General features: G+C 41.4%; 1 protein-coding gene across 2 annotated transcripts; it reads left to right on the top strand.

Annotated features, from left to right (window-relative positions):
• The first annotated feature begins 600 nt into the window (after positions 1–600).
• cuedc1b (CUE domain containing 1b) lies at positions 601–20,248 on the top strand. 2 transcript variants are annotated; one of them, XM_086125797.1, is made up of 11 exons: positions 601–772; positions 4,809–5,329; positions 5,498–5,625; positions 7,995–8,121; positions 9,907–10,168; positions 13,827–13,892; positions 14,070–14,147; positions 14,224–14,317; positions 16,085–16,146; positions 18,355–18,424; positions 19,361–20,248. In XM_086125797.1, coding segments are annotated over exons 2-11 (1,188 nt in total). In that variant the 5' UTR covers positions 601–772; positions 4,809–5,029; the 3' UTR covers positions 19,362–20,248. The 2 variants fall into 2 exon arrangements, with proteins under 2 accessions (XP_085981923.1, XP_085981924.1); XM_086125798.1 differs by having other exon boundaries at positions 603–772; positions 16,088–16,146.
• The last annotated feature ends 290 nt before the right edge of the window (positions 20,249–20,538 follow it).

Below are 20,538 nucleotides of genomic sequence, written 5' to 3'. Positions count from 1 at the left end.
TTCGTCAGTTAGCTCTTATTTAGAAGGTGGCAGCGGGCGGCGGGTTACCGTAATGCCCGGTATAAACAATCGCGGTGAGAGCTATTTGACTTCGGCTTTCTGTGTTGAGGCTGGCCTGGCCGCGGTATTGACCTTTACATGATTAAATGTTCTTTTAAAAGCTTTTAAAAACAGAACTAAAGACAATGGGGAAAAAACAAGAGCAGTAATAAATGTACGATAGGGGACATATTAATTTGAAAAGTTAATATTTAACAGTGAACTGGGATAATTTTTTTTCCGACATCGTCCAGGTTCTTCTGGCACATTACATTAGAAATGCAATGTCGGGACTTTTCATCCTTTTTTTCACTTCATATATAATGGATGAAAATTAGACGATCTGTTGCACTTGTAATCTCGCTTTGTTTTTCATGAATTTACCATCAGAAAGCAACGTCAACTACGCAAAAAATACGAACGAAACAAGTCATATTTATGTAATGCAAATCATGTCTAAATAGACGTGCAGCGCAAACAATCCATTGAAAATTGACACTGAACTTTCTCCAGTGTGTAGATTTTACATTATGTGCACCGAGTTAAATGGACACATCCGGTTGCTAGCTGAGGTGTAGCTTATTGCTCAGAGTGTGGAGGAGAGACAGGATATTTGTGTTTCCCATTACGGTACAATAATACGGCCCACCGTCCCATTACAACAGCTGGCCCTTCTGTGGACACACCGCTACACTGTGGATACTTTCTTTTCTGCTCAAGACGCAACCAATCTGTGAGTAACGGTAGCCAAACCGCATTATGTCCAACCTGAAATACTTGTTTCGCTTTAGGTTCTAGTGTTTGATGCATTATATCAGATGTGTACTGTGGTGCCAAATACCGAATTTATTCTCTTTGTCTAAAAGGACCAGGGCAAAAATGCAAAAATCGAAATTCCTGAGTGGCAAGACAGTCGTATTGTAGATGTCCTAGATCTGTGACAAATGTAAGCTTAGTCAATTTGGATTGGGTGCTTCTGGAAGTTAGTCGGGCCTTGTGGATGACAATTATCTGTGGGACCTTTTAAAGTGAATGCTATGAACTAGCTAATTCGCCTTCGGGTTAATCGTGTTCCAATCGAAATCAGATATGTTCTCCAAACTTTAACTTTAAAACCACGGCGTGACCATTACTGGCATTTATATCGATTTTCAAGGGTAACGTGTTTGCCAAAAGATGAGACGTTACCGTTAGCCTGTTAGCAGTGAGTTGCAACAATCACAGCAGCAAAGCGTTGTATATCACGCCAGAATCATCCTTGTTCTGCAGACATGTTTTTGACGAGGGCAACTGATATTATAGATCAGGGGTCCCCCACCTTTTTTTGCCCCACGGACCGGTTTATGTCAGACAATATTTTCAGGGACCGGCATTTAAGATGTGGCGGATTAATACAACAAAATAATATGTTATGAGCTGCATGAAAACTGTGGTGTTTTCGAAATAAAATAATAAACACAAGGAGCGTCTAATCTGGACGCAACACTGATTGCTATGGTAATGTTTAATGCCTTCAAAATACGATACAACGCAAATTCATAGTGCATGAAAATGACGACTCACCACAGTCCCGAGCTCGATTTTCTGCAACTAGACGGTCCCATCTCGGGGTAATAGGAGACAATGACACCTCAAGTGTGTGGTTTATGTCCAGTCTACTTCGTAATTTTGTTTTAGTTGCTGCAGAAACCCCCCACCTCACACAGGTAGAATGTCAGAAATAGCAACAGTGCTATTGTGGCGATCTCAGAGTATTCAGCCATAACTTTAATCCAGTTGTCTCGAACGTACTTTTAAGGCCGCCGTCATTTGCGATCTCCAGCAGTTTTTTTTAAACTCATTTTGCGACCTCCAACGTTTTGTTTTTAGCGTAATCGGTCACGTGACGGAGAAGCGTGGTTTGACGTGAGTCAAGCGTGACACAGACGGATGTAACGGAGAATCCGGTAATTTTTCTAAATAAAACACCTTTCGTATTCCGAAATAAATAAAACGGAATTAAGGCAAGTTCTTTCTGTGCGGCCCGGTACCAAATGCCCTGCGGACCGGTAACGGTCCGCGGACCGGCGGTTGGGGGCCCCTGTTATAGAGGTGAGATGTTGAAGGCTCACATAGGTTTCAAGTTAGGTGTATCGTTATTGTTTTGTGTTTTTGGGGTGTGTTTTCATTGCCCCCGCCCCTTCCTTTATTGTCAATATAACTTGTAATTGTGAACTTAAGTGGAAATAAAGTTAAAAAGTGACTACTTTCTTGTTCAAACAGAGTTGTTTCACAGCCGACGACTTTGTAGTGTGTGGTTGATGAAATTTGGCCCAACTTTTAAAGATGTTTTTAATAAAGCTTCGAACAGTCCCCATTTTACCCTGATGTAGTATTGTTGTGGGCATTGCGTCTCCATCTAAGTTGTCTTCACAAGTTATGTATGAATGTCAAAATTGTGGTCACGAAAGCCATCGATGTCAACCAGGGGTGTCAAACTCATTTTTGTCGCGGGCCACTTTGGAGTTATGTCTTCCCTCGGAGGGCCGTGATGACAAAAACCGAATTAACGTTTCATCGTCACATCACATTATTACTTTTACACAAACAAAAAAAAGATTGCTTACTAGTTTTGAAAACAGTCAGCTATTTGTTTTTTGTTCAATTATTGTTGTTCAAGTGAGTGTAAACAGGGTTGCAAAATTATTACAAAATCGCAACATTATTTATTACACATAACAATTTGACATTTCGGTACAGATTTTAGCAAGCATCATGGAAGTTGTCACCCACGATTTGTTTAAGCGGGCTACATAAAATGACATGGTGGGCCAAATCTGGCTCCCGGGCCTTGAGTTTGACACCAGTGAACTAGACCAGCGGTCCCCAACCTTTTTTTGCCCCGCGGACCGGTTTCATGTCAGACAATATTTTCAGGGCCTTTAAGGCCGGATAGATACACCAATATGATATGACCTGCATGAAAAGTGTGGTATTTTCGAAACAATAATAAACACGAATCATGACACAAGGAACGTCCTATCTGGCCGTAACGTTCTCTGGTCGCTCTGGTAACGTTTAAACATGCCTTCAAAGTAAGATACGCCGCAAATAAAAACTGCATGAAAAATACGACTCACCATTGCCGCTTATTATGCAGAGTAGGCTTGGTGTGTGTGAATCTCCCGTTGAGATAAAGCCATATTCGAAATAGGACTCCTGATACTGTCTGTTAAATGTGGCCTTCTCTTTCTTGAAAGTCGTAGGCTCCTCTTCTGTCTTCTGGCTGGGCCTTTTCCCCTTCCCGAAAACAACTTTTCAAAGACGTTTGTTTTTTTATTCATTTTTCTAGCTCCTGGGTTTCATTTCCTATCATGTGACTGAGAAGTGTGCATTCACCTGCGTCAAGAGTCACTTACTGTAGACTGATATAACAGAGGATCCGGTAATTTTTCAAAATAAATCATCTCTCAGATTCCGAACTCAATAGAACGGAAGGAATGTAAGTTATTTATTCTTTCTGTGCGGCCCGGCACCAAATGATCCACGGACCGTAGCGCAGCGGTTGGGGACCCCTGAACTAGACCATCAGTGGTGGCTGTGTATCGTTCACCTTCGTTCCACTCATCGGCGCGCCAACAACATATTGAAATGTCACTATTGCTGTATTGCACCACGCGTAATTCTGCGGTTCTTGTCTTATTTGACAGTAAAGATCGCTATCTTCCAGCCCCTGAGACAATGTAATTTTTAGTGCTACAGTCATGTGACGGCACGTCGTCCAATCCGACTATTGGCTTGTTTATGTAAATTAGGTACGCAACAATCATGGCAGCCTCAGTAGTCGTGGCGACATCTGTCCTGTTTTTACGTTGCTCTGTATAATTTACCAAGGATGAGGTGATGGCGAATCAGTGAAGGCTTTTTCATTTCTACGCTGGGAGAAATGTTGTCAGTGTACCAATGAATGGTTGACCTGTTTGGATCAGACCGAAACATTGCTTGCCAAGACAGCCGGTACCAGTGGACTACTTGTTGAGGCAGTGACCATGAAATTCAAACTTTAGGGTTTCATAACACATTTTATGGGTGGTTTTTTGACTCTAAAACAATCATAGCTGTTGAAAAAAAACGTCAGGTAGCGTACAGCCAGAATGAGGTTGAAGCTGCCGTGAATATTGCTGAGCAAGGAGATTATTCACCATTTTCACCCCAAATTTAAAGGTAAATTCTCAGGTGAAACATGTCACCAGTACCAGGCCACCAAATCTTCCTGCTGTCTGTGTAATTTGCAACAAACTGAAACGTGACCAAATGAAGACAAGAGTCAAGGATCGCTGATGTTAACCAGATAAAGAAATGTCAGGTTACTACCCAGCTATTTTATATCTAAATGTGAATTAATTTTTCCGCAGTAAAATTCGACTTTATCCACACCAAATGAAGTTGGGATATAAGTATACAATAGAAGCGGATGCTGCAAGCTGTAAATTTTTAGATTACCGATAAATGTTTTTAATTTTGCTTAACCTGCTTGCATAGTAGGGGTATCTCTTCCCTTCCTTATCCACTTTTAAAAATAGTGTTCTTTACAATTAAAAATGTTTTCAGTGCAACTAGGCTGAAGAATGATGCTGTTAGAAAGAACATCTTGTTACATACATACTGAAGGTCGGGACTGCACAGCAATTGAGCTCCGGTATCGCACAGCTGTCAAAGGAACTACACGATTTCTGAGCAAAATAAAATAGCCAAGGTAACATAATATCCTTTTCTTCCCTCTATTGTAGGTCTTAAAACCTAAAAGAGGCTTGACATGCACTCCTCACAGCCCATGACAGCGCCATGCCAAAGGCAACTGAATCCAACTGTTGAGGATCACTGTTGACCCAGAACTGACTACTATGTTTATGATAGAATGAGTAGCTGATAAATCAAGAGGGAACCGAGGAACACCTAAAGATCACACGCCTAACGGCCATCCTAGCATTAGGTTGGCGAGAACCTGACGATGACCAGCCTGTTCCGACGAAGCAGTAGTAATGGAGGATCTAGAAGCAGTGGCGGTAGTGATGGACAGGGCGAGCTTAACAACAGCAGACCCAACCGCCAGGTACGCCGCCTGGAGTTCAACCAGGCCATGGAGGACTTCAAGATCATGTTCCCGACAATGGACTATGAAGTCATCGAGTGTGTGCTACGCTCCAATAACGGAGCTGTGGATGCCACCATTGACCAGCTTCTCCAGATGAGCATTGATGGACAGGCTTCAGATGATAGCACAGACTCTGATGACAGTATCCCGCCAGAGGTCAGTGGAAAGTGTCCAAGCTCATCAATGCATATTAGCATTGATAGTATTTTACTAAATTGCCATCCCTTCTGGAGTGGATATAGACCATAATAATGACATGAAGAGATTGAATTGAAGCATACTGTACGTGTGTGATATATATTCTTTTCCTTCCTTCCTCTCTAGATTCTGGAGAGAACACTTGAACCAGACAGTTCAGATGAGGAACCACCTCCAATCTACTCACCACCTACATATGACATGCACATTTTTGACAGAAAATACCCAGAAGCCCCTTTGACACCCCCACTAAGGTAAGGCGGGAGTTCTTGGTTCAAAAGTTTCGACTTGCATCTGGTGACCGGCTATTCAATCTCAATTTGTCACATTTAATCTGAAAATTTTGCCAGATTTCCCGTCTGACTCTGGAATATTTGTGAGTGAATTCGGGTATGTGTGCGATGGGTTGATTTTGCCGAGTGGCTACACACAAATCACTGTATTTTCAAAGCTGCTGTACCTGCGATTTATCTATCCATCTATCCATCCATCCACCCACCCACTCACCCATTCTCTCGCTCTCTTCATGTGTGGGGTCTCTCATGTTTTGGAAGTCTACTGTCAATTTTAAAATATTGCCATGTGGACCAGGCTTTTACTGGTCCGTTAGAGAGAGGCACGCACTGGGAAATGATCAAATTTAGCTTATTTGGTCTGGATATCTTTGCTTTCTATTTCCCCCTAATATCTTTGTTGAGCCATCTATTGGGGTTGACGACTAATTGGATTTTAAATTGTGATATAGATTTTGGCTTCTCTCGCTCTTTAAAAGTTATAATCAAAGAAAAGTGAAATAACGGTGCGGTGTGTTGACAAGTTCCAGACGTTGTGAAAGTATAATACAATACATCTTTATTCATATTGCGCTTTGACAACAGCTGCAGCTGTAACAAAATTTCGAGAGACGGACGAGTCTTGGTAGGTTTGCAATTGTCTCATACTCTTTCCATTTCAATGTGATTGCTTGAACAGGGCTCCGGGAGAAGTTTGAAAACATTTTGTATCCTAATTGTGCTTTAAATTCTCTTTAACTTTATCCCGGATGTGCCTAGAGTGTTCCTTGGTCTTTGCGATGCTGTTTACTCTCCATTATTCTTTTAATAGACCTCTGGGCCCATCACCAAGCAGGTGCATTTATACTGAGAGTAGATTACACGTAGGTGGACTCTGTTTATCATCGTCAACATTTAGGTCCATATTGGATCATTCTGAAATCATCAGGGAAGTACGGTACTTGAGAGAGCTGGCTTCACTGACGGGAAAAGGGGCCGAAAAAGAATCCACGACCGACTTTTCAGTTTTTTATTTCCACAAAAAGTTAAAAATATATATGGTGGTGTTGATTCCTCACACACTAAATTCCAATTTTATATTTTGAAGCCTGAAATGTGGCAAAAGTTCACATACTTTTGCAAGCCACTATACACACCAGAAGGAGCAACATATTGTCCATTCAGTTGAAGCATGAAATCATTCATTCATCTTCCGAACCGCTTTATCCTCACTAGGGTCGCGGGGGGTGCTGGAGCCTATCCCAGCTGTCTTCGGGCAGGAGGCGGGGGACACCCCGAATTGGTAGCCAGCCAATCGCAGGGCACACACAGACGAACCACCATGCACACCCACACACACACACACCTAGGGACAATTTAGAGTGATCAATCAGCCTGCCACGCATGTTTTTGGAATGTGGGAGGAAACCGGAATACCTGGAGAAAATCCACGCAGGCCCGGGGAGAACATGCAAACTCCACACAGGGAGGCCAGAGCTGGAATTGGACCCGGCCTCTGCACTGTGAAGTCGACGTGCTAACCACTGGACTACCGGGCCGCCTGCATGAAATCATGATGCAAAAAATGCATACCTGTCAACTTTTCGGAGCGCCAACCTGTATAAACTACCAAAAAAATCCTTATAAAGAGCAAAAAATCCTTATAACATACCAAAGCATTTTATGTCAAAATAACGGCACAGAAAAAACCCCACGAAATTTTCAATGATATTTATTGTAGATCTCCATAATACAATGTCTGGTTAATGTCTAATCATCATTCTACTTAGTGGCATTACTGTGTTCAGAGTTGTATTCCGGAAATGAAAGCAGTCGAGTAGACGAGCACCGTTCTGGGCAAAAGCAAACGGAACTACCTGTCAGGGGGGGGGAAAAACCAAAAAAACTGAAATTTTCAGAATCCGTATGATTTGTGCGATACGGCCATATACGTAAGATTCACCACAGAATCCGTATGAACTATGGCTAAACCGTATGAGTTGACAGGTATGAAAATGTTTCATTCTTTACATTGTATTGAATTCTGTTCTGAATTTGTTTTTATAAGGTGCAATACAGTAAAGTGCTATTCATCTAAATTGTTTTTTTTTTTTTTTTTTAATATTATTTTTTGGTGGGGCTGGGGCGGGTTTTGGAATAAATGAATTCCATTGCCACTCATTTCAATGGGGAAAGGTAATTGTAGATACAAGGTCATGGAGCGAATTAAACTCCTAAATCAGGATACCGCTGTATTAATGACTGATAGGAAATTATATGTTTTGTACAAAAATATTCCAAATGTTGTTCTTAAGAATCTCTCTGTCTTGCCATGGTATTTCCCTTCATAGATTTGAAGCCCAGCCACTTTCAGATCACAAGAAGGTCAAAAGCTTCCGGAACTGGAACCCTCCATTGCTTGGAAATCTCCCAGATGATTTCCTGAGAATCCTTCCTCAACAATTAGAATGTATAAAGGTAAGTGAAACAAAGCTCACATCATTTGATACAGATTTCTTGTAGAACATCTACAGCTAACTATGATCACTTGAAGAATCTCTCTCTTGAGCGGAGGGAAATTTTAAGCCAACAAAGTGGACATCTTCATACGTCTGCGTGGCTTTGAGAGTATGAAAATAAGAAGGATGTGGTTAAGAATTGCAAATAGCCACGTTAGTTTCGGCTATTCTGATCTCCACCAGTCTTGAACGGCACTGGTAGTGAGGAATGAGGGCAGCAGTTCCAAGTCAAACTCCATCTTCATTGGCAAAATGTTGTTGTGCCTGCGTGGGTTTTCTCAGGGTACTCCGGTTTCCTCCCACATTCCATAAACATGCACGACAGGCTGATTGGACACTCCAAATTGTCCCTCGGTCTGAGTGTGAGTGTGGATGGTTGTTCGGCTCTCTGTGCCCTGCGATTGGCTGGCAACCGGTTCAGGGTGTCCCCTGCCTACTGCCCAAAGATGGCTGGGATAGTCTCCAGCACCCCCCACGACCCTTGTGAGCATAAGCGGATCGGAAAATGGATGGATGGATGGACAATGGGCTGTATGCACACAGCACTTTGGCATTTAGTGTCAAAAGGCACCCAAGCTTCCGGTGCAGGTAAGACTCTATAGGACCCGAACTGACTCAAAAAGAAGGAGCACTGTTCCTTTCTGAAATACAAGGACCACCTAAATTCTGAAACTACTAACTAGATCTCCTCAAGCCATCATTTTGACAGCTCGCTCTCTGGCAATGTCATCACCTAAAATGATTCATGCTTGCTGTTTTTTTTTCATTGGTATTAAAGTTATTTTATTTCTTTATAGTCTTTTATTACTATCATTTAATCTGTGCAGGCACACAGCAGAGAGAGTTCAATGTACTCTCCTGTCTCCTCCTCTTTGATGTCCTGACGATTACACACAACCACACACATACAATCATGAAAAAATACCCCCAAAACGTTGATAATTGATAGAAATTCTCTCTCTCTCTTCATATATATAAATATATAGACACACACATTGTTTTTATTTTGCCACATGGCCATTGTACACGTGTTGTTTAGGAGAGAAAGAAAAAAAATTGTGTGTGTATATAATATATATATACACGCAAAACAACACAGCCAGCTTACTTTATAGGGCGCGGCAGAGACAAAAAGGAGCAACAGGCTAGAATAATTTGGAGCAAGGAAAATGGAGTATCATGTGGTGAGTGGGCTGAATTGTTTACAACTTGTTTAGTGCCCCTCCTCTTGTCTGCCCACACGTGAGACAAGCATCGTGTCGAGATAGTTCACGGTCACCATGAGCGTTACATTCGGTGTTTCCCCAAGCTTGCTCCATGTCAAGTCAACTGTCGTTAAAACACGGTAACACCATGTGGCGAGAGGTGGCGCTGCAATTGCCGGTACTATCCAAAAGCAGTATAGTTTTAAATGCCTCCGTACCATTTATACCATGCAATGATATTGTCCCAAATTGTTTTTATTTCACGACGTAGTGTCTGTGCATGTTTTTTTAAAATGTACTTTCTTTGGCTGTGTGCTTGCTTTTGTGACACATTTAGTACGTTCTTGCCGCAGATTGGCTGTTGTCAACCCACCGCCACCGGCAAAAGTTCACTTCAGCCTTCGTCGGTGGAATGGGCAAGGGAGCAAAATTTTTGCTTAGAACGCTTCAAATGCGCTGCCAGTCACGAAAACCTTGCACTGTTGAGCAAAAATGAACTTCGAAGCCCATTCATTGCTTATGACTTGTCTTTTCCACAGAGCACTCAGGCCAATATCTCCCAGCTTGGATCCACACCATCCTCATCTTCGGTCTCTTCGAGTCACTGGACAACCCGGTCAAGTTCTCAATCTGGAGCTGCAGGCACAACTGGCCGTCCAGATCTGACGGCAGTCGCAACAGAGCAAGACAAGAAACTGAAGCAGTATCTGGAAGACGAGCGTATTGCCCTTTTTCTACAGAACGAGGAGTTCATGAGAGAACTGCAGCGAAACCGGGAGTTTCTTGTTGCCTTAGAGAGAGGTACGCTTTTCGGAGACACGCCACTCGCATTTCAGCAAGCCTTTTCTTCTATTCTTCTGAAGTGACAGTCCTGTAGAAAAGTGTAACTGAGAATAGTCCATCTAGTATTGCAGTATCTATTTACTGTCTTCTGAAAATAAGTTGACACACAGCCATAATTGTCTAATAATTGGCAAGACAAGTGGGGTTGGGCATCGGATACCGAGAATTGATTGGCACTGGGACTAACATTCTGATTCTTTTCTATTTTAAAATTTTGCTTCCTAATTTTAATGCCAACGAAGGAGAACCAGGAGCACGTGTGGGTGTATTATTCCTGCCTAACCACAATGTGGAGAAAGTTGGTACCGGTACAATGTAGGGCGTGTTAAATGTTTATTTTAGTCTGTCGCGGGCCACAAAAAAAAAAAAAAAGGAATGCCGTTGTTTAGACATCACCGGTTTAAATCATGGAGATGTTTTTTCACCTGCCTCCGAAAATAATCAAAATTGAGAGTAGTTTGGAATTGGAATCGAAACAAGGCGTCAAGCGGTGCCCAACCCGAAACAGTGATACGGTACATGTCTTTCACTCATTCAAGGCCACCTGTTCTGCTCACTTTGTTTGTGTTTCAGCCTGGACCTTGTGGTTTTGTATATAATGATACACTTCTCGCATACTCAGTGTTCAACATTGTTGAGAACATTTGGGGGATCTGAGAAGAATTTTTACAAAAATTGTTACTTTTCAGTGTATAATTTACGATACTGTACAAGCAGTGTAACGACCATAAAGTATTGAGTTTGGTAGTCGATAAATATTTTCTGTTGCATTGTTGAAGATAATATATATATTAAAATGGTTGCTGCATTGTGAGAGGAAAAGACAAACTTATTTATCTTAGTTTTGTTTACTTTATAACATTTGTAAAACATAAATTCTTTTACAAAGCAATAGTAAAAACTGAAGTAACGAAAAGTTTTATATTAAATAAAGGAATGGCAAAAAGGGAATACATGATGAAAACATTTTCCTTGGCTTGACATCATACATGAATATTGATTCCCAACTAGGAACAAAAAGTATTAAAGTATTCACAAAACTACAGCTACACACAAAACATGGGTTTTAAGGAAGCCTTCCAGAGATGCATGCCACCTTAAAAATATATACTGTACTTGGCAATAACTAATGATGGTCGTCAAGTTTAACCCCTTTATGCACCCTGTAACCTGATAAGCTGTCCACTGTAGTAACCGCTGTCCCTGAAAGGGTTAAAAAAAAAATGCAGTAATTCCGATTTTATTTATTTATTTTACATTGTCATAATTAGAGCTGTCAGTTTAGCGCGTTTTTATTGGCATTAATTTAAATGAATTTTAACGGGATTAAATTTTTTTCTCGCGAGATTAACGCGGCACACGGCACAAGCGGATGTTACGTTGCTCTATAAATACACCAGAAACAAAACAACAAGCGCGCTGCAGAAGTCCACGCCCATGTCTGTTTTGCCAGCCAGGGCAGCGCGAGACACCGAAAACGGATACTTAAAGAGTTTATGAATGGAAAGTTTACTTTTAAAAAGTTGCCAGGTTACCTGTTCTTCTCTCTCTGTGTATCATACAGGTATACGATGTATGCCACTGACGCGATTGTTACTTGTTTGGAACTATTTTGTGTGGAAGGTTACAGCGTTCCGTGTCCATATAAATAGAGCGGGTGGAGCTTCTCTGTGTTCGTCTGACAGTGACAGTGTGCTGCAGTGGTAGCGACCTAGCGAAAATAAAACGTCTCCAGTGTTGTCATCGAACCAAGTGTAGTCATCCGAAATGAGGTGTACACAAAAACCGTAGAGAGACTTCCGCGCAAGAAGGACCAACACAATCAACATAGCCTGACTGTGTTAGGGGAAGTGAAACCCCCTCTTTCAGAATGGTTTGCCCCAGCAACACGGGGAAGTGCGTGCGCTTGTTTGTACGGCCGGCAGTTTTGAATACAGCGGCACATAACGAACACTGCTGTCAGGTGTCTCGTTATTCTCCAACAAACATACAGAAACAGACTGTTGTGTTCAAAGCAAACTTGAAAAAAAAACGAAGTATGCAACCATGGTTTAATTCCACTATAGGCTGAGTACTAGTTTACCTTAGATGTGCACTTTATAATGTTATATTGCTCTGTTTTGATTTCATAAAAAAAGCTGTTAAAGCAGCTGTTGTGTGACAAAATATTTTTTTCACTGTTGTTGATGGACAGTAATATTGTGTGAATAACTGCTCCAAGTGAAAAATGTTCATGTAAAATTGAAAATCGAAATTATTTCAGTAAATATTTGCATTTGGCACATAGAAAACTGATTCATGATTCCAAGTTGATGAGAGCATTAAAATGGGGAAAAATAGGACAAAAAATGTAAAAGGAAATTCAGAAACGATAAAAAATGTGTGAGTAATCACGATTAATTTTTTAGTTCATTTGAGTTAATTATGACAGTTGCATTTTTAATTAGATTAAATATTTTAATCGTTTGACAGCTCTAGTCATAATCTTATCAAGGTAGTCGATCTCCTGCACTCTTAACACTTGTGACACTGTGTAATTAACATGACACTTGTGAATATGATATCATGAAAGTGCTTTCACTTGGATAGCACTTTTCTACCTTCACGGTACGGATACTAAAAGCGCTTTACCACTGTCTCCTGATGATGACGCAACATCAGGAGCAACTGGGTGTTGAGCATATTGCTCAAGGACATGTCAACGTCTCTCATGAACACTTTTGAGACAGTAATTCATGCCTTCGTCACATCCCGGCTCGATTATTGCAATGCCCTTTACTTTGGAGTCAGCCAATCCTCCATGAAGCGCCTCCAGCTGGTCCAGAATGCCTCTGCTTGCCTCTTGACTGAGTGCCAGTCAAGAGTCACTGACTCCTTATCCATTTTAGAGTTATTTTCAAGATCCTATTATTTGTTTTCAAATCTCTAAATGACCTCGCGCCACCTTACCTCTCTGAGCTCATCTGCCCCTACACACCTGCCCGGCGCCTCAGGTCTGCGGACCAGACATTATTAATAATAATAATAATAATAATAATACATTTTATTTATAAGCGTCTTTCAAGACACCCAAGGACACTTTACAATAACAAAAAACACAAAACAATACGGGTTGAGAATTGGAAGTACCAAGAACTGAACTGAGGCTCAGAGGGGATCGAGCCTTTTCTGTTGCTGGTCCCTCTCTCTGGAATGACCTCCCACTAAACATTCGGCAAGCCTCCTCGCTGTCCATCTTTAAAACCCACCTCAAAACTCACTTGTATTCTTTGGCATTTGACTCAGCATGACTCCGATTTGATCTTGGTGGTGCTGTTCGGTGCTTTCTACTGTCTTTGTTACTGATTTGTTGCTTTACGGTTGTATTTGTTAGTTGCTCCATGTACAGCACTTTGTGTGCAGCGATGGCTGTTTGAAAGTGCTCTATAAATACAGTTGAGGTGAGAGTTGAGTCAACGTGATCACTCAAGATGGAACCCACGATCTTCGAGTCGGGAGGCGGCAACTCGAGCACCTGTGTCTGTCCGCCCACAACGTGTTGTTTTGTGCAAGGACTCATCCCTTTTTGGTTCATGATGATGTCAATGATCCTAACTAACATCTGCTCCTTTTTTAGATCGCTTGAAATACGAATCAAAGAGATCAAAGTGCAGTCATTCATCAAGCTCGGAGAATTGCACAGGTAGATATCATTCGCTGAATGGGCACCGTCAAGCTATCACACTATGCATTGAATAGAATGCTCGTGTCCAATGTGATTTGTTGATTAATTGGTTAATTGCCCATGCACGATTCTATATTGATCTACAGTAGATACGGTATGATTACAGTCAGTGTTCCTGTTGTCATTGTGCCCTAGAATCTTTCTCTGCACCTTCACCGGAGGCTGTGTCAGAAGACGCGCTGTTTAGAGACAAACTCAAACATATGGGCAAATGTAAGTCTCCTATTTTAAACGCTACCTACATTTATTTTCGAATTCACGTTTAACCAAATGAATTGTCTGTTTTCAGCGACAAGAAAGAAGCTTTTTGAAATTGCCAGAACATTTTCAGAAAAGACAAAGAGAAGAAAGTCGAAAAGGAGAACACTTCTGAAGCATCATTCGTATCCTTTAATACTTAATTTAATTAATACAGCATATGTTCATGTATACACATGAACAAGATTGTTGGCAACCTTCTGTTAAAAAAAAACCCCAGCAACTTGAAAATGAGACTTTAATTTGTTATACAGCATTTTGACAAGAGACAAAGATTCTGGGAGTATGTCCTTCTGCCAGATAAGACAAAACTGGAGCTGGACTTTTTGACAAGACACAGCATGTATATCAGGGAAGCCCAATACGTCGATCGCAATCGACCGTTAGCTCGCACACTGTTCCCAAGTCAATTGCGAGGCGTGTGGGAGGGGCCATTTGTTTTGTGTGTTATTAATATGATATATTTTTTGTGTTAGTGCACACTGCACCCATAGCATCCTATCAGTCTCTCTTTCACAAAAATTATTTAAAAAAATACAAATTTAAAAAAGCAGGTCACCTTTAACCTACGGTGGCGCGTGACCTGCATCACCAGAAGTTGTTAGCGGTCAGCCGGCTGGAATTGCTGGAATTGCAGCAGTTGCGCTATATCTTTTATTGTTATTATTATTCTCATTCAGAGTTTGTTTCATGTACAATTCACCGAGAGCACGGGCAAAGAATGGGAATCTAGAGGGCAGAGAGAAGCATTTTAAAACAGTACACATGAGCTCCGAACACACTGCAAAAGTGTGTCTCATATCCTCCGCGTCAGGTCTCGACAAAGGTATGTCGCGTTTCCTTTTCACGAACTCTTGTGTCAGCTTTATTTTTCTGTTTCGTTCATCTTCGGGGCCGTTATGGCTGTTCATCAAGGCATGCGTGTGCGGTCGATCGCGGGAGGCCGGTTGATCGAAAAGTAGATCTTCGGTCAAAAAAGCTTGGGCACACCTGATGTATACAGATGCAAAAATTAAGCTTCAAAAGAAATGTCAAGTTTATTAACGAAGCCCTGAGTCACAAAAGCCTCAAAGGGCTTCACAGGCCTATAGTTCACGTTAATCAACAACATACCCTGGTCCAGGGACTTTAGAAGCGATCAGATGGACTGATCCCCCCCCCCCTCCCCCCTTCCATTTTCGAGCGGGATACCTTTATCACATTATACGGTATGATGCCATCCAATCTTAGGTAGAACAGCTTGATAGAAAAAAGAATGAAATGAAGTGCCACCGATAGATGTCTCCGGGAACTGGTTCTCCTTAAGACCTGTCCTGCCTGGTCAATCAAAGAATACTAACTGAACCAAATTCCAGATACAGTATTTGGGGGTGGGGGCGGGGGGTGGCTAACCAGACCAACAAATAAGTCTTATGTTGAGACTTAAACATTCCAAAAAAGGCAGCTACTCTAATTTCTGTGGTTAAGCCATTCCAAAGTATTGGAGCCCGATTAGAGAGTGCACTAAGAACCTGCTGACTTTTTTTTGGCTCAGAGTTGCCCAAGGACAATGTTTTTTTTCCCCCTGCAAGTAATTCCTCTTCAGCACAAAAATGTAATGTCTTATTTTCCTTCAGTCATATTACTTTGTGAATTTCAGGTTAATTCAGTGACAATAGTTGGTCTGACTTTGTTGCCCAACAGCAGGCTGCCAACAATTTTGTCTGTGTGTAGTAGACATTGAACTCTCAAAAAAGGCGACAGCGCATCAAGAAAATTCATTCATTCAGAATTTGGCATCCACAGCAATTCAATGTCTGTCAGTCCTTCCCAAATGGCTACGTACAAGACATTGTAGAAGCTCGTGCATAACAATGAACTGTCTTTACCTAGTTTTCTTCATTCAATTTTACCAGATTGGGCACTGCTCATTCCACAGCCAATCTTCTGGACGATGTGGAAGGAAACCCCTGTGGTAAGAAAATGATCTAATGTTTTGCGAACCTTTTCATCCACATCGGTTATTGTATTCTCAGGGCATTTTATCAGTTGTTACAGGACTTTCTGTGTTGTCTCAGAAGACGTTGCACCTCTCATCAAAGCAGATTTTGTCAGTTTATGCACAAGCGCCTGCTAGCACAGCACTACTCTGAGGAGATGGTGAAGGATCCAAGTATTTATCCTCTGAAAGGGGACGTCAAAAACCTTTGTCACATAGGTTTTATGCAGCCCTACTAGTCTAAACACGGCATTTTGATAAAGGTTGCATTTGTGTAAAATGGCATCACGGTCGCTCAGGTAATAACCAATCACGTCTCATCTTCAGAAAACAGGTGAGCCATGATTGGTCGTGACCTGAGCAATTGTGATGTATTTTTTTCAGTTGACAAAGTGGCAAAATGTCCACCTGAGATGGCCAGAAACGAGTGGATTCTGCTGCTTAACTCATATTACGCAAATGCATTCTTATTCAGAATGCCGTCTTTCGACGAGTGGAACGAATTAAGATAATGGATACTTCGGGGTTGACTTCCCTTTTAATAAACAAAAATGGCTTCACTCTTTTCGAAAGCAAATTGACAGTTTTTAACACCGGAGGGGAGAAGAGAGGCCTCTGACTGGAATCAGCCTCGTTCGTATTCCATTCAGTTGTCACAGTGGTCACGGAGGTACCTGAAGGCCACAAGTGGCTGTGTCGTGTTTGCAGGGTTTGAGAATTTTTGCATTGGGGCGCCCAACCCCCTTTTTTTTTTTTTGCACAAAAGGATAGGTGCACCCAAATTTTCCATTGCATCACATTCAACATCACAGTTTTATAGGTTTGATGCATTTTTTTTAAACAAGCCTTAACAGTCTGGAATTTGTCAGTCATTCTTATCCGTTTTATCTGCAGTTATTTCGACTCTATTTGATGGGCGCAGGTCACTCACCTAGGCCTGTCCCTTCACACTTTTTAGAACAATATATTATGACAAAAAATATGACAAGCAATTTTGTGTTTTTTTTTATGTTGCTGATGTTAAGATCGAGCATCTTAAATTGTGTATGTCCTTTTTTAAGAGCAAACAACTTTATGATCAAGAACACTAAATATTGGCATTGAAATATTGAAAATTTAAAAGTGGAACAGACTCAGGCTGTTCACAAAAATGGCACTTCAGCAAATAATCAACATTTGGTACAAAGGTTTATAGAGTCCGAATACCTTTCTCCCCCCCACCATTTGAATGGCTGCTTGCACCGATGCAATCTCTCTTTAAGCGCACAATTTAGAAATGAGGGTGGCTGAGTGGCAAAATGGTCTCGGTCAAGCGCCCTGGTTTGCACTTTTTTTGGGGGCTTATTGAGTCTCTTAGAGAAAGAAGAAAGTGTTTCCTTTAAGTTCTTAAACCACTGGCCGTAAACCTGATGATACAACCACAAAGTCGATCATCAAACTGCAGCCAAGGGTGTCCTGGTACCAAGCCCACATATGGACACCCTTATGTTTGAACATGGTGTTTGTTATGGGCAATCCGTGACGAGCAGAAAAGTCCAATAATAGAACACCGCTCAAGTTCTGATCAGGTCTCACTGTCATTGCCCCCGTGAGCATTGAAGTCCCCCAGCAAAACGAAGGAGTCCCCACAGGGATCCTCCAAGAACTCCAAACAGGGTGGGTACTCTGATCTGCTGTTTGGTGCATAGGCACAAGCAACAGTCAGGACCCCACCTGGTAGTCTCCCCCGCCCGAAGGCTGAGGGAGGCTACCCGGTGTGCACCCCAATGTACAGACATTGAGCTTAGGGGGCAATGAGTATGCCCATATTTACTCTGCAGGGCAACTCCAGATTGAAAGAGAGTCCAACCCCTCTCGAGAGAACTGGTAGCACAGCCCAGGATATGTGTGGAGATAAGTCCCGTCCGTCTATGTCAAGTCGGAACTTCTGTGCCTCGCGTACCAGCTTGACCTCCTTCCCTGCAAGAGAACCCCTATGGCCCCCCCCCTTTTTTTTTCCAGTTTCCCTTGATTTGTTCATCGTCAGCAAAATGGCCGTGAAGTTGGTCAATGAAAAGAGAACTCTTCTTCTTCAACTGATGTGTTATACTGTAGTTGTAAATCTATGGGCTTTGTCATACTAAGAACTCTTGACATTTTTCTTAATGGAATTGTGCATTCTAATGTCACTTTCTCTGTGTGTAGAGGAAGAATGTCAATCGAGAAGAGCGGTCACTCAGGAAGAAAATGAGCAACGCAGTGAGCCAGATTCATGGTAAGCTCCTCATCACTCCTCCAACTTGTCCTGCAAATGAGCTTGTTGCATCATCTTTGGCTCTTGTTGTATAAAAACCTAAGCAGAGCATGTTGCATGATACATTTCTGCTACTTCCAACTAAAACACTCCATGTATTTAAGCAATAACGTTAGCTTGAGTTCAGCAATGTTCAGATGACAGGGTTCATGGGATTTCCAAAGAAAGGAAAAAGAAAGTGATCATTTGTAAACACTTGGAGAGATGTAGAAAAAGTTTGCTATTGATATTACCGTTTCCGACTCTGTTTAATAATTGTCGAACATTGTAAGAAATTAACATGAGTAGCGTCTTCCCAAAAGATGAACAATATTGATAAAATAGAATTGAAGCTTAATGTCCGCATTTTTTCCCCCGATGTGTGTATCAAAATTGGAGGCCATTCCTATAAGTCAGGACCCAAGAAGGGAGTGTCATGTTCAGAAAGTTTGACGATGAGGATCAGCCTTGAGATCCTCCGTTTCATCTCCAGAATATATAATAACAGTAATATCAATATCACTAATGTCAATATGAAATCAAGAATCAATATCATACGTTATTTTTGTGAGTTGTTAGTTTATTGAATATAGCTTGCTCTCTTAGACTGTGCAATGTAAATTGCTCAATGGGCTCTATCTGTCTATCTGTCTGTCTGTCTGTCTCTGTCTGTCGTTTGTTTGTTTATAAAAGTGATGGTTATTATAATACAAGGATTCTGCCTGACGCCAGTGAAAAAATAAAAAGCCCTTCTTTTTGGGGCATCAGTAAACAGCCACCAGAGGGCAGGAGTGAAGGTCGTGAACAGACAAAATGATGCCACACTCTCAAGCGCATGCTATACAGTGTGAGTGTGTGAGAGAGAGAGAGACATACTCTTGTGTTGGTGTGCGATGTAATCGATGTTTTGTATTCCAGATCCTCTCATGCTCCACCATATCATAGTGACAATGGCGCGGGACGTTGGTCGAAGCTCTTCCTGTCCAACTCCATCCAGCCCCACCAGGCAATGCAAAAGACGCCAATTGCTTCTTTCCAAGTCAAAGACCTGGATTCGCAGCAGATTTGGACTAACTGTCAGTCACAACATTATTTCTGTATTATAATAATGTGTTGTTATACCGTTTTAATTGCAGAAGGAAAATTGTATGTACTTTTTTTTTTTTTTTAACCCGTCCTCAAAACCTCTCCTTTGGGGTTCACTAGCTACCGCATTGCAAGGGTGTTGCCTTTGTTACTTTCCCCTGTAGCGTAGCATATTTTGTTTGTGATTGAGCATCCTCAGGTTGGGCATTTTCAATCCAAGACATGGAAAGTGCCACTTTATATACATAATACACAACTAAATAATTCGAGTTTTTCCTATATTAGCTCTTTTTTTTGTCACCATCTGAGGGGGTTGCAGAAATATATTTTTATGCATCCAAACATTGCAGCCATTAAAGCTGAAACTGCCCAGAAGTCCACACTGAACCCTGGCAACAAGTTCATCACTTAAACATCATAAGGACCAAGGATGAGTAGGGTGCTTATGATTTCCCAATTTTTTTTTTGAATTTGTAACTGCAAAAAAGGCAGATCGTGAACCATGTTGAATTTTTCAGGCAATTTTTTTTGTGTGCGTGTGTCATTTTTATTTTCAAATCTTGTGACAGGGTTACACCTGCATACTCCTGTCATGAATCAGTTTGGACATTGTGATCTCTGTTAATAGATGGATGTAATTGTGTTTTGGTTGCCATTTTTAGTCAGTTTACTGAACACCACACCACACACACAGCAAAAAAATAAATGTATATTAAGTTGTGTTTTTTCCTTTGTTTTATTTTTCTCAATGATGAACTGAAATATTCATCTTCACTTCAGTGCTCCTTAAAAACAGACGCCTGGCTGGTCAAAAATCGGAGAGTCACATGAGTGACTTGATCGATAAAAAAAGCATCCCCCATCCAAAAAAAAGCATCCGTGAATGACGCCGCGGAAGAGAGGCTCAGGGCCGCTTGAATCCCTATTCAAACCTCCACTATTTTAATATCAGCAGTAGAAAACAAACAGCACAATTTATTGTTATTGGACCACTTTACACACAAAAACTA

The sequence above is a fragment of the Hippocampus guttulatus genome, chromosome 12 (genome assembly GCF_054856545.1).
Source record: "Hippocampus guttulatus isolate MCC_2025c chromosome 12, RoL_Hgut_1.0, whole genome shotgun sequence".
Taxonomy (NCBI): domain Eukaryota; kingdom Metazoa; phylum Chordata; class Actinopteri; order Syngnathiformes; family Syngnathidae; genus Hippocampus; species Hippocampus guttulatus.
This window is presented reverse-complemented; position numbering and strand designations above follow the sequence as displayed.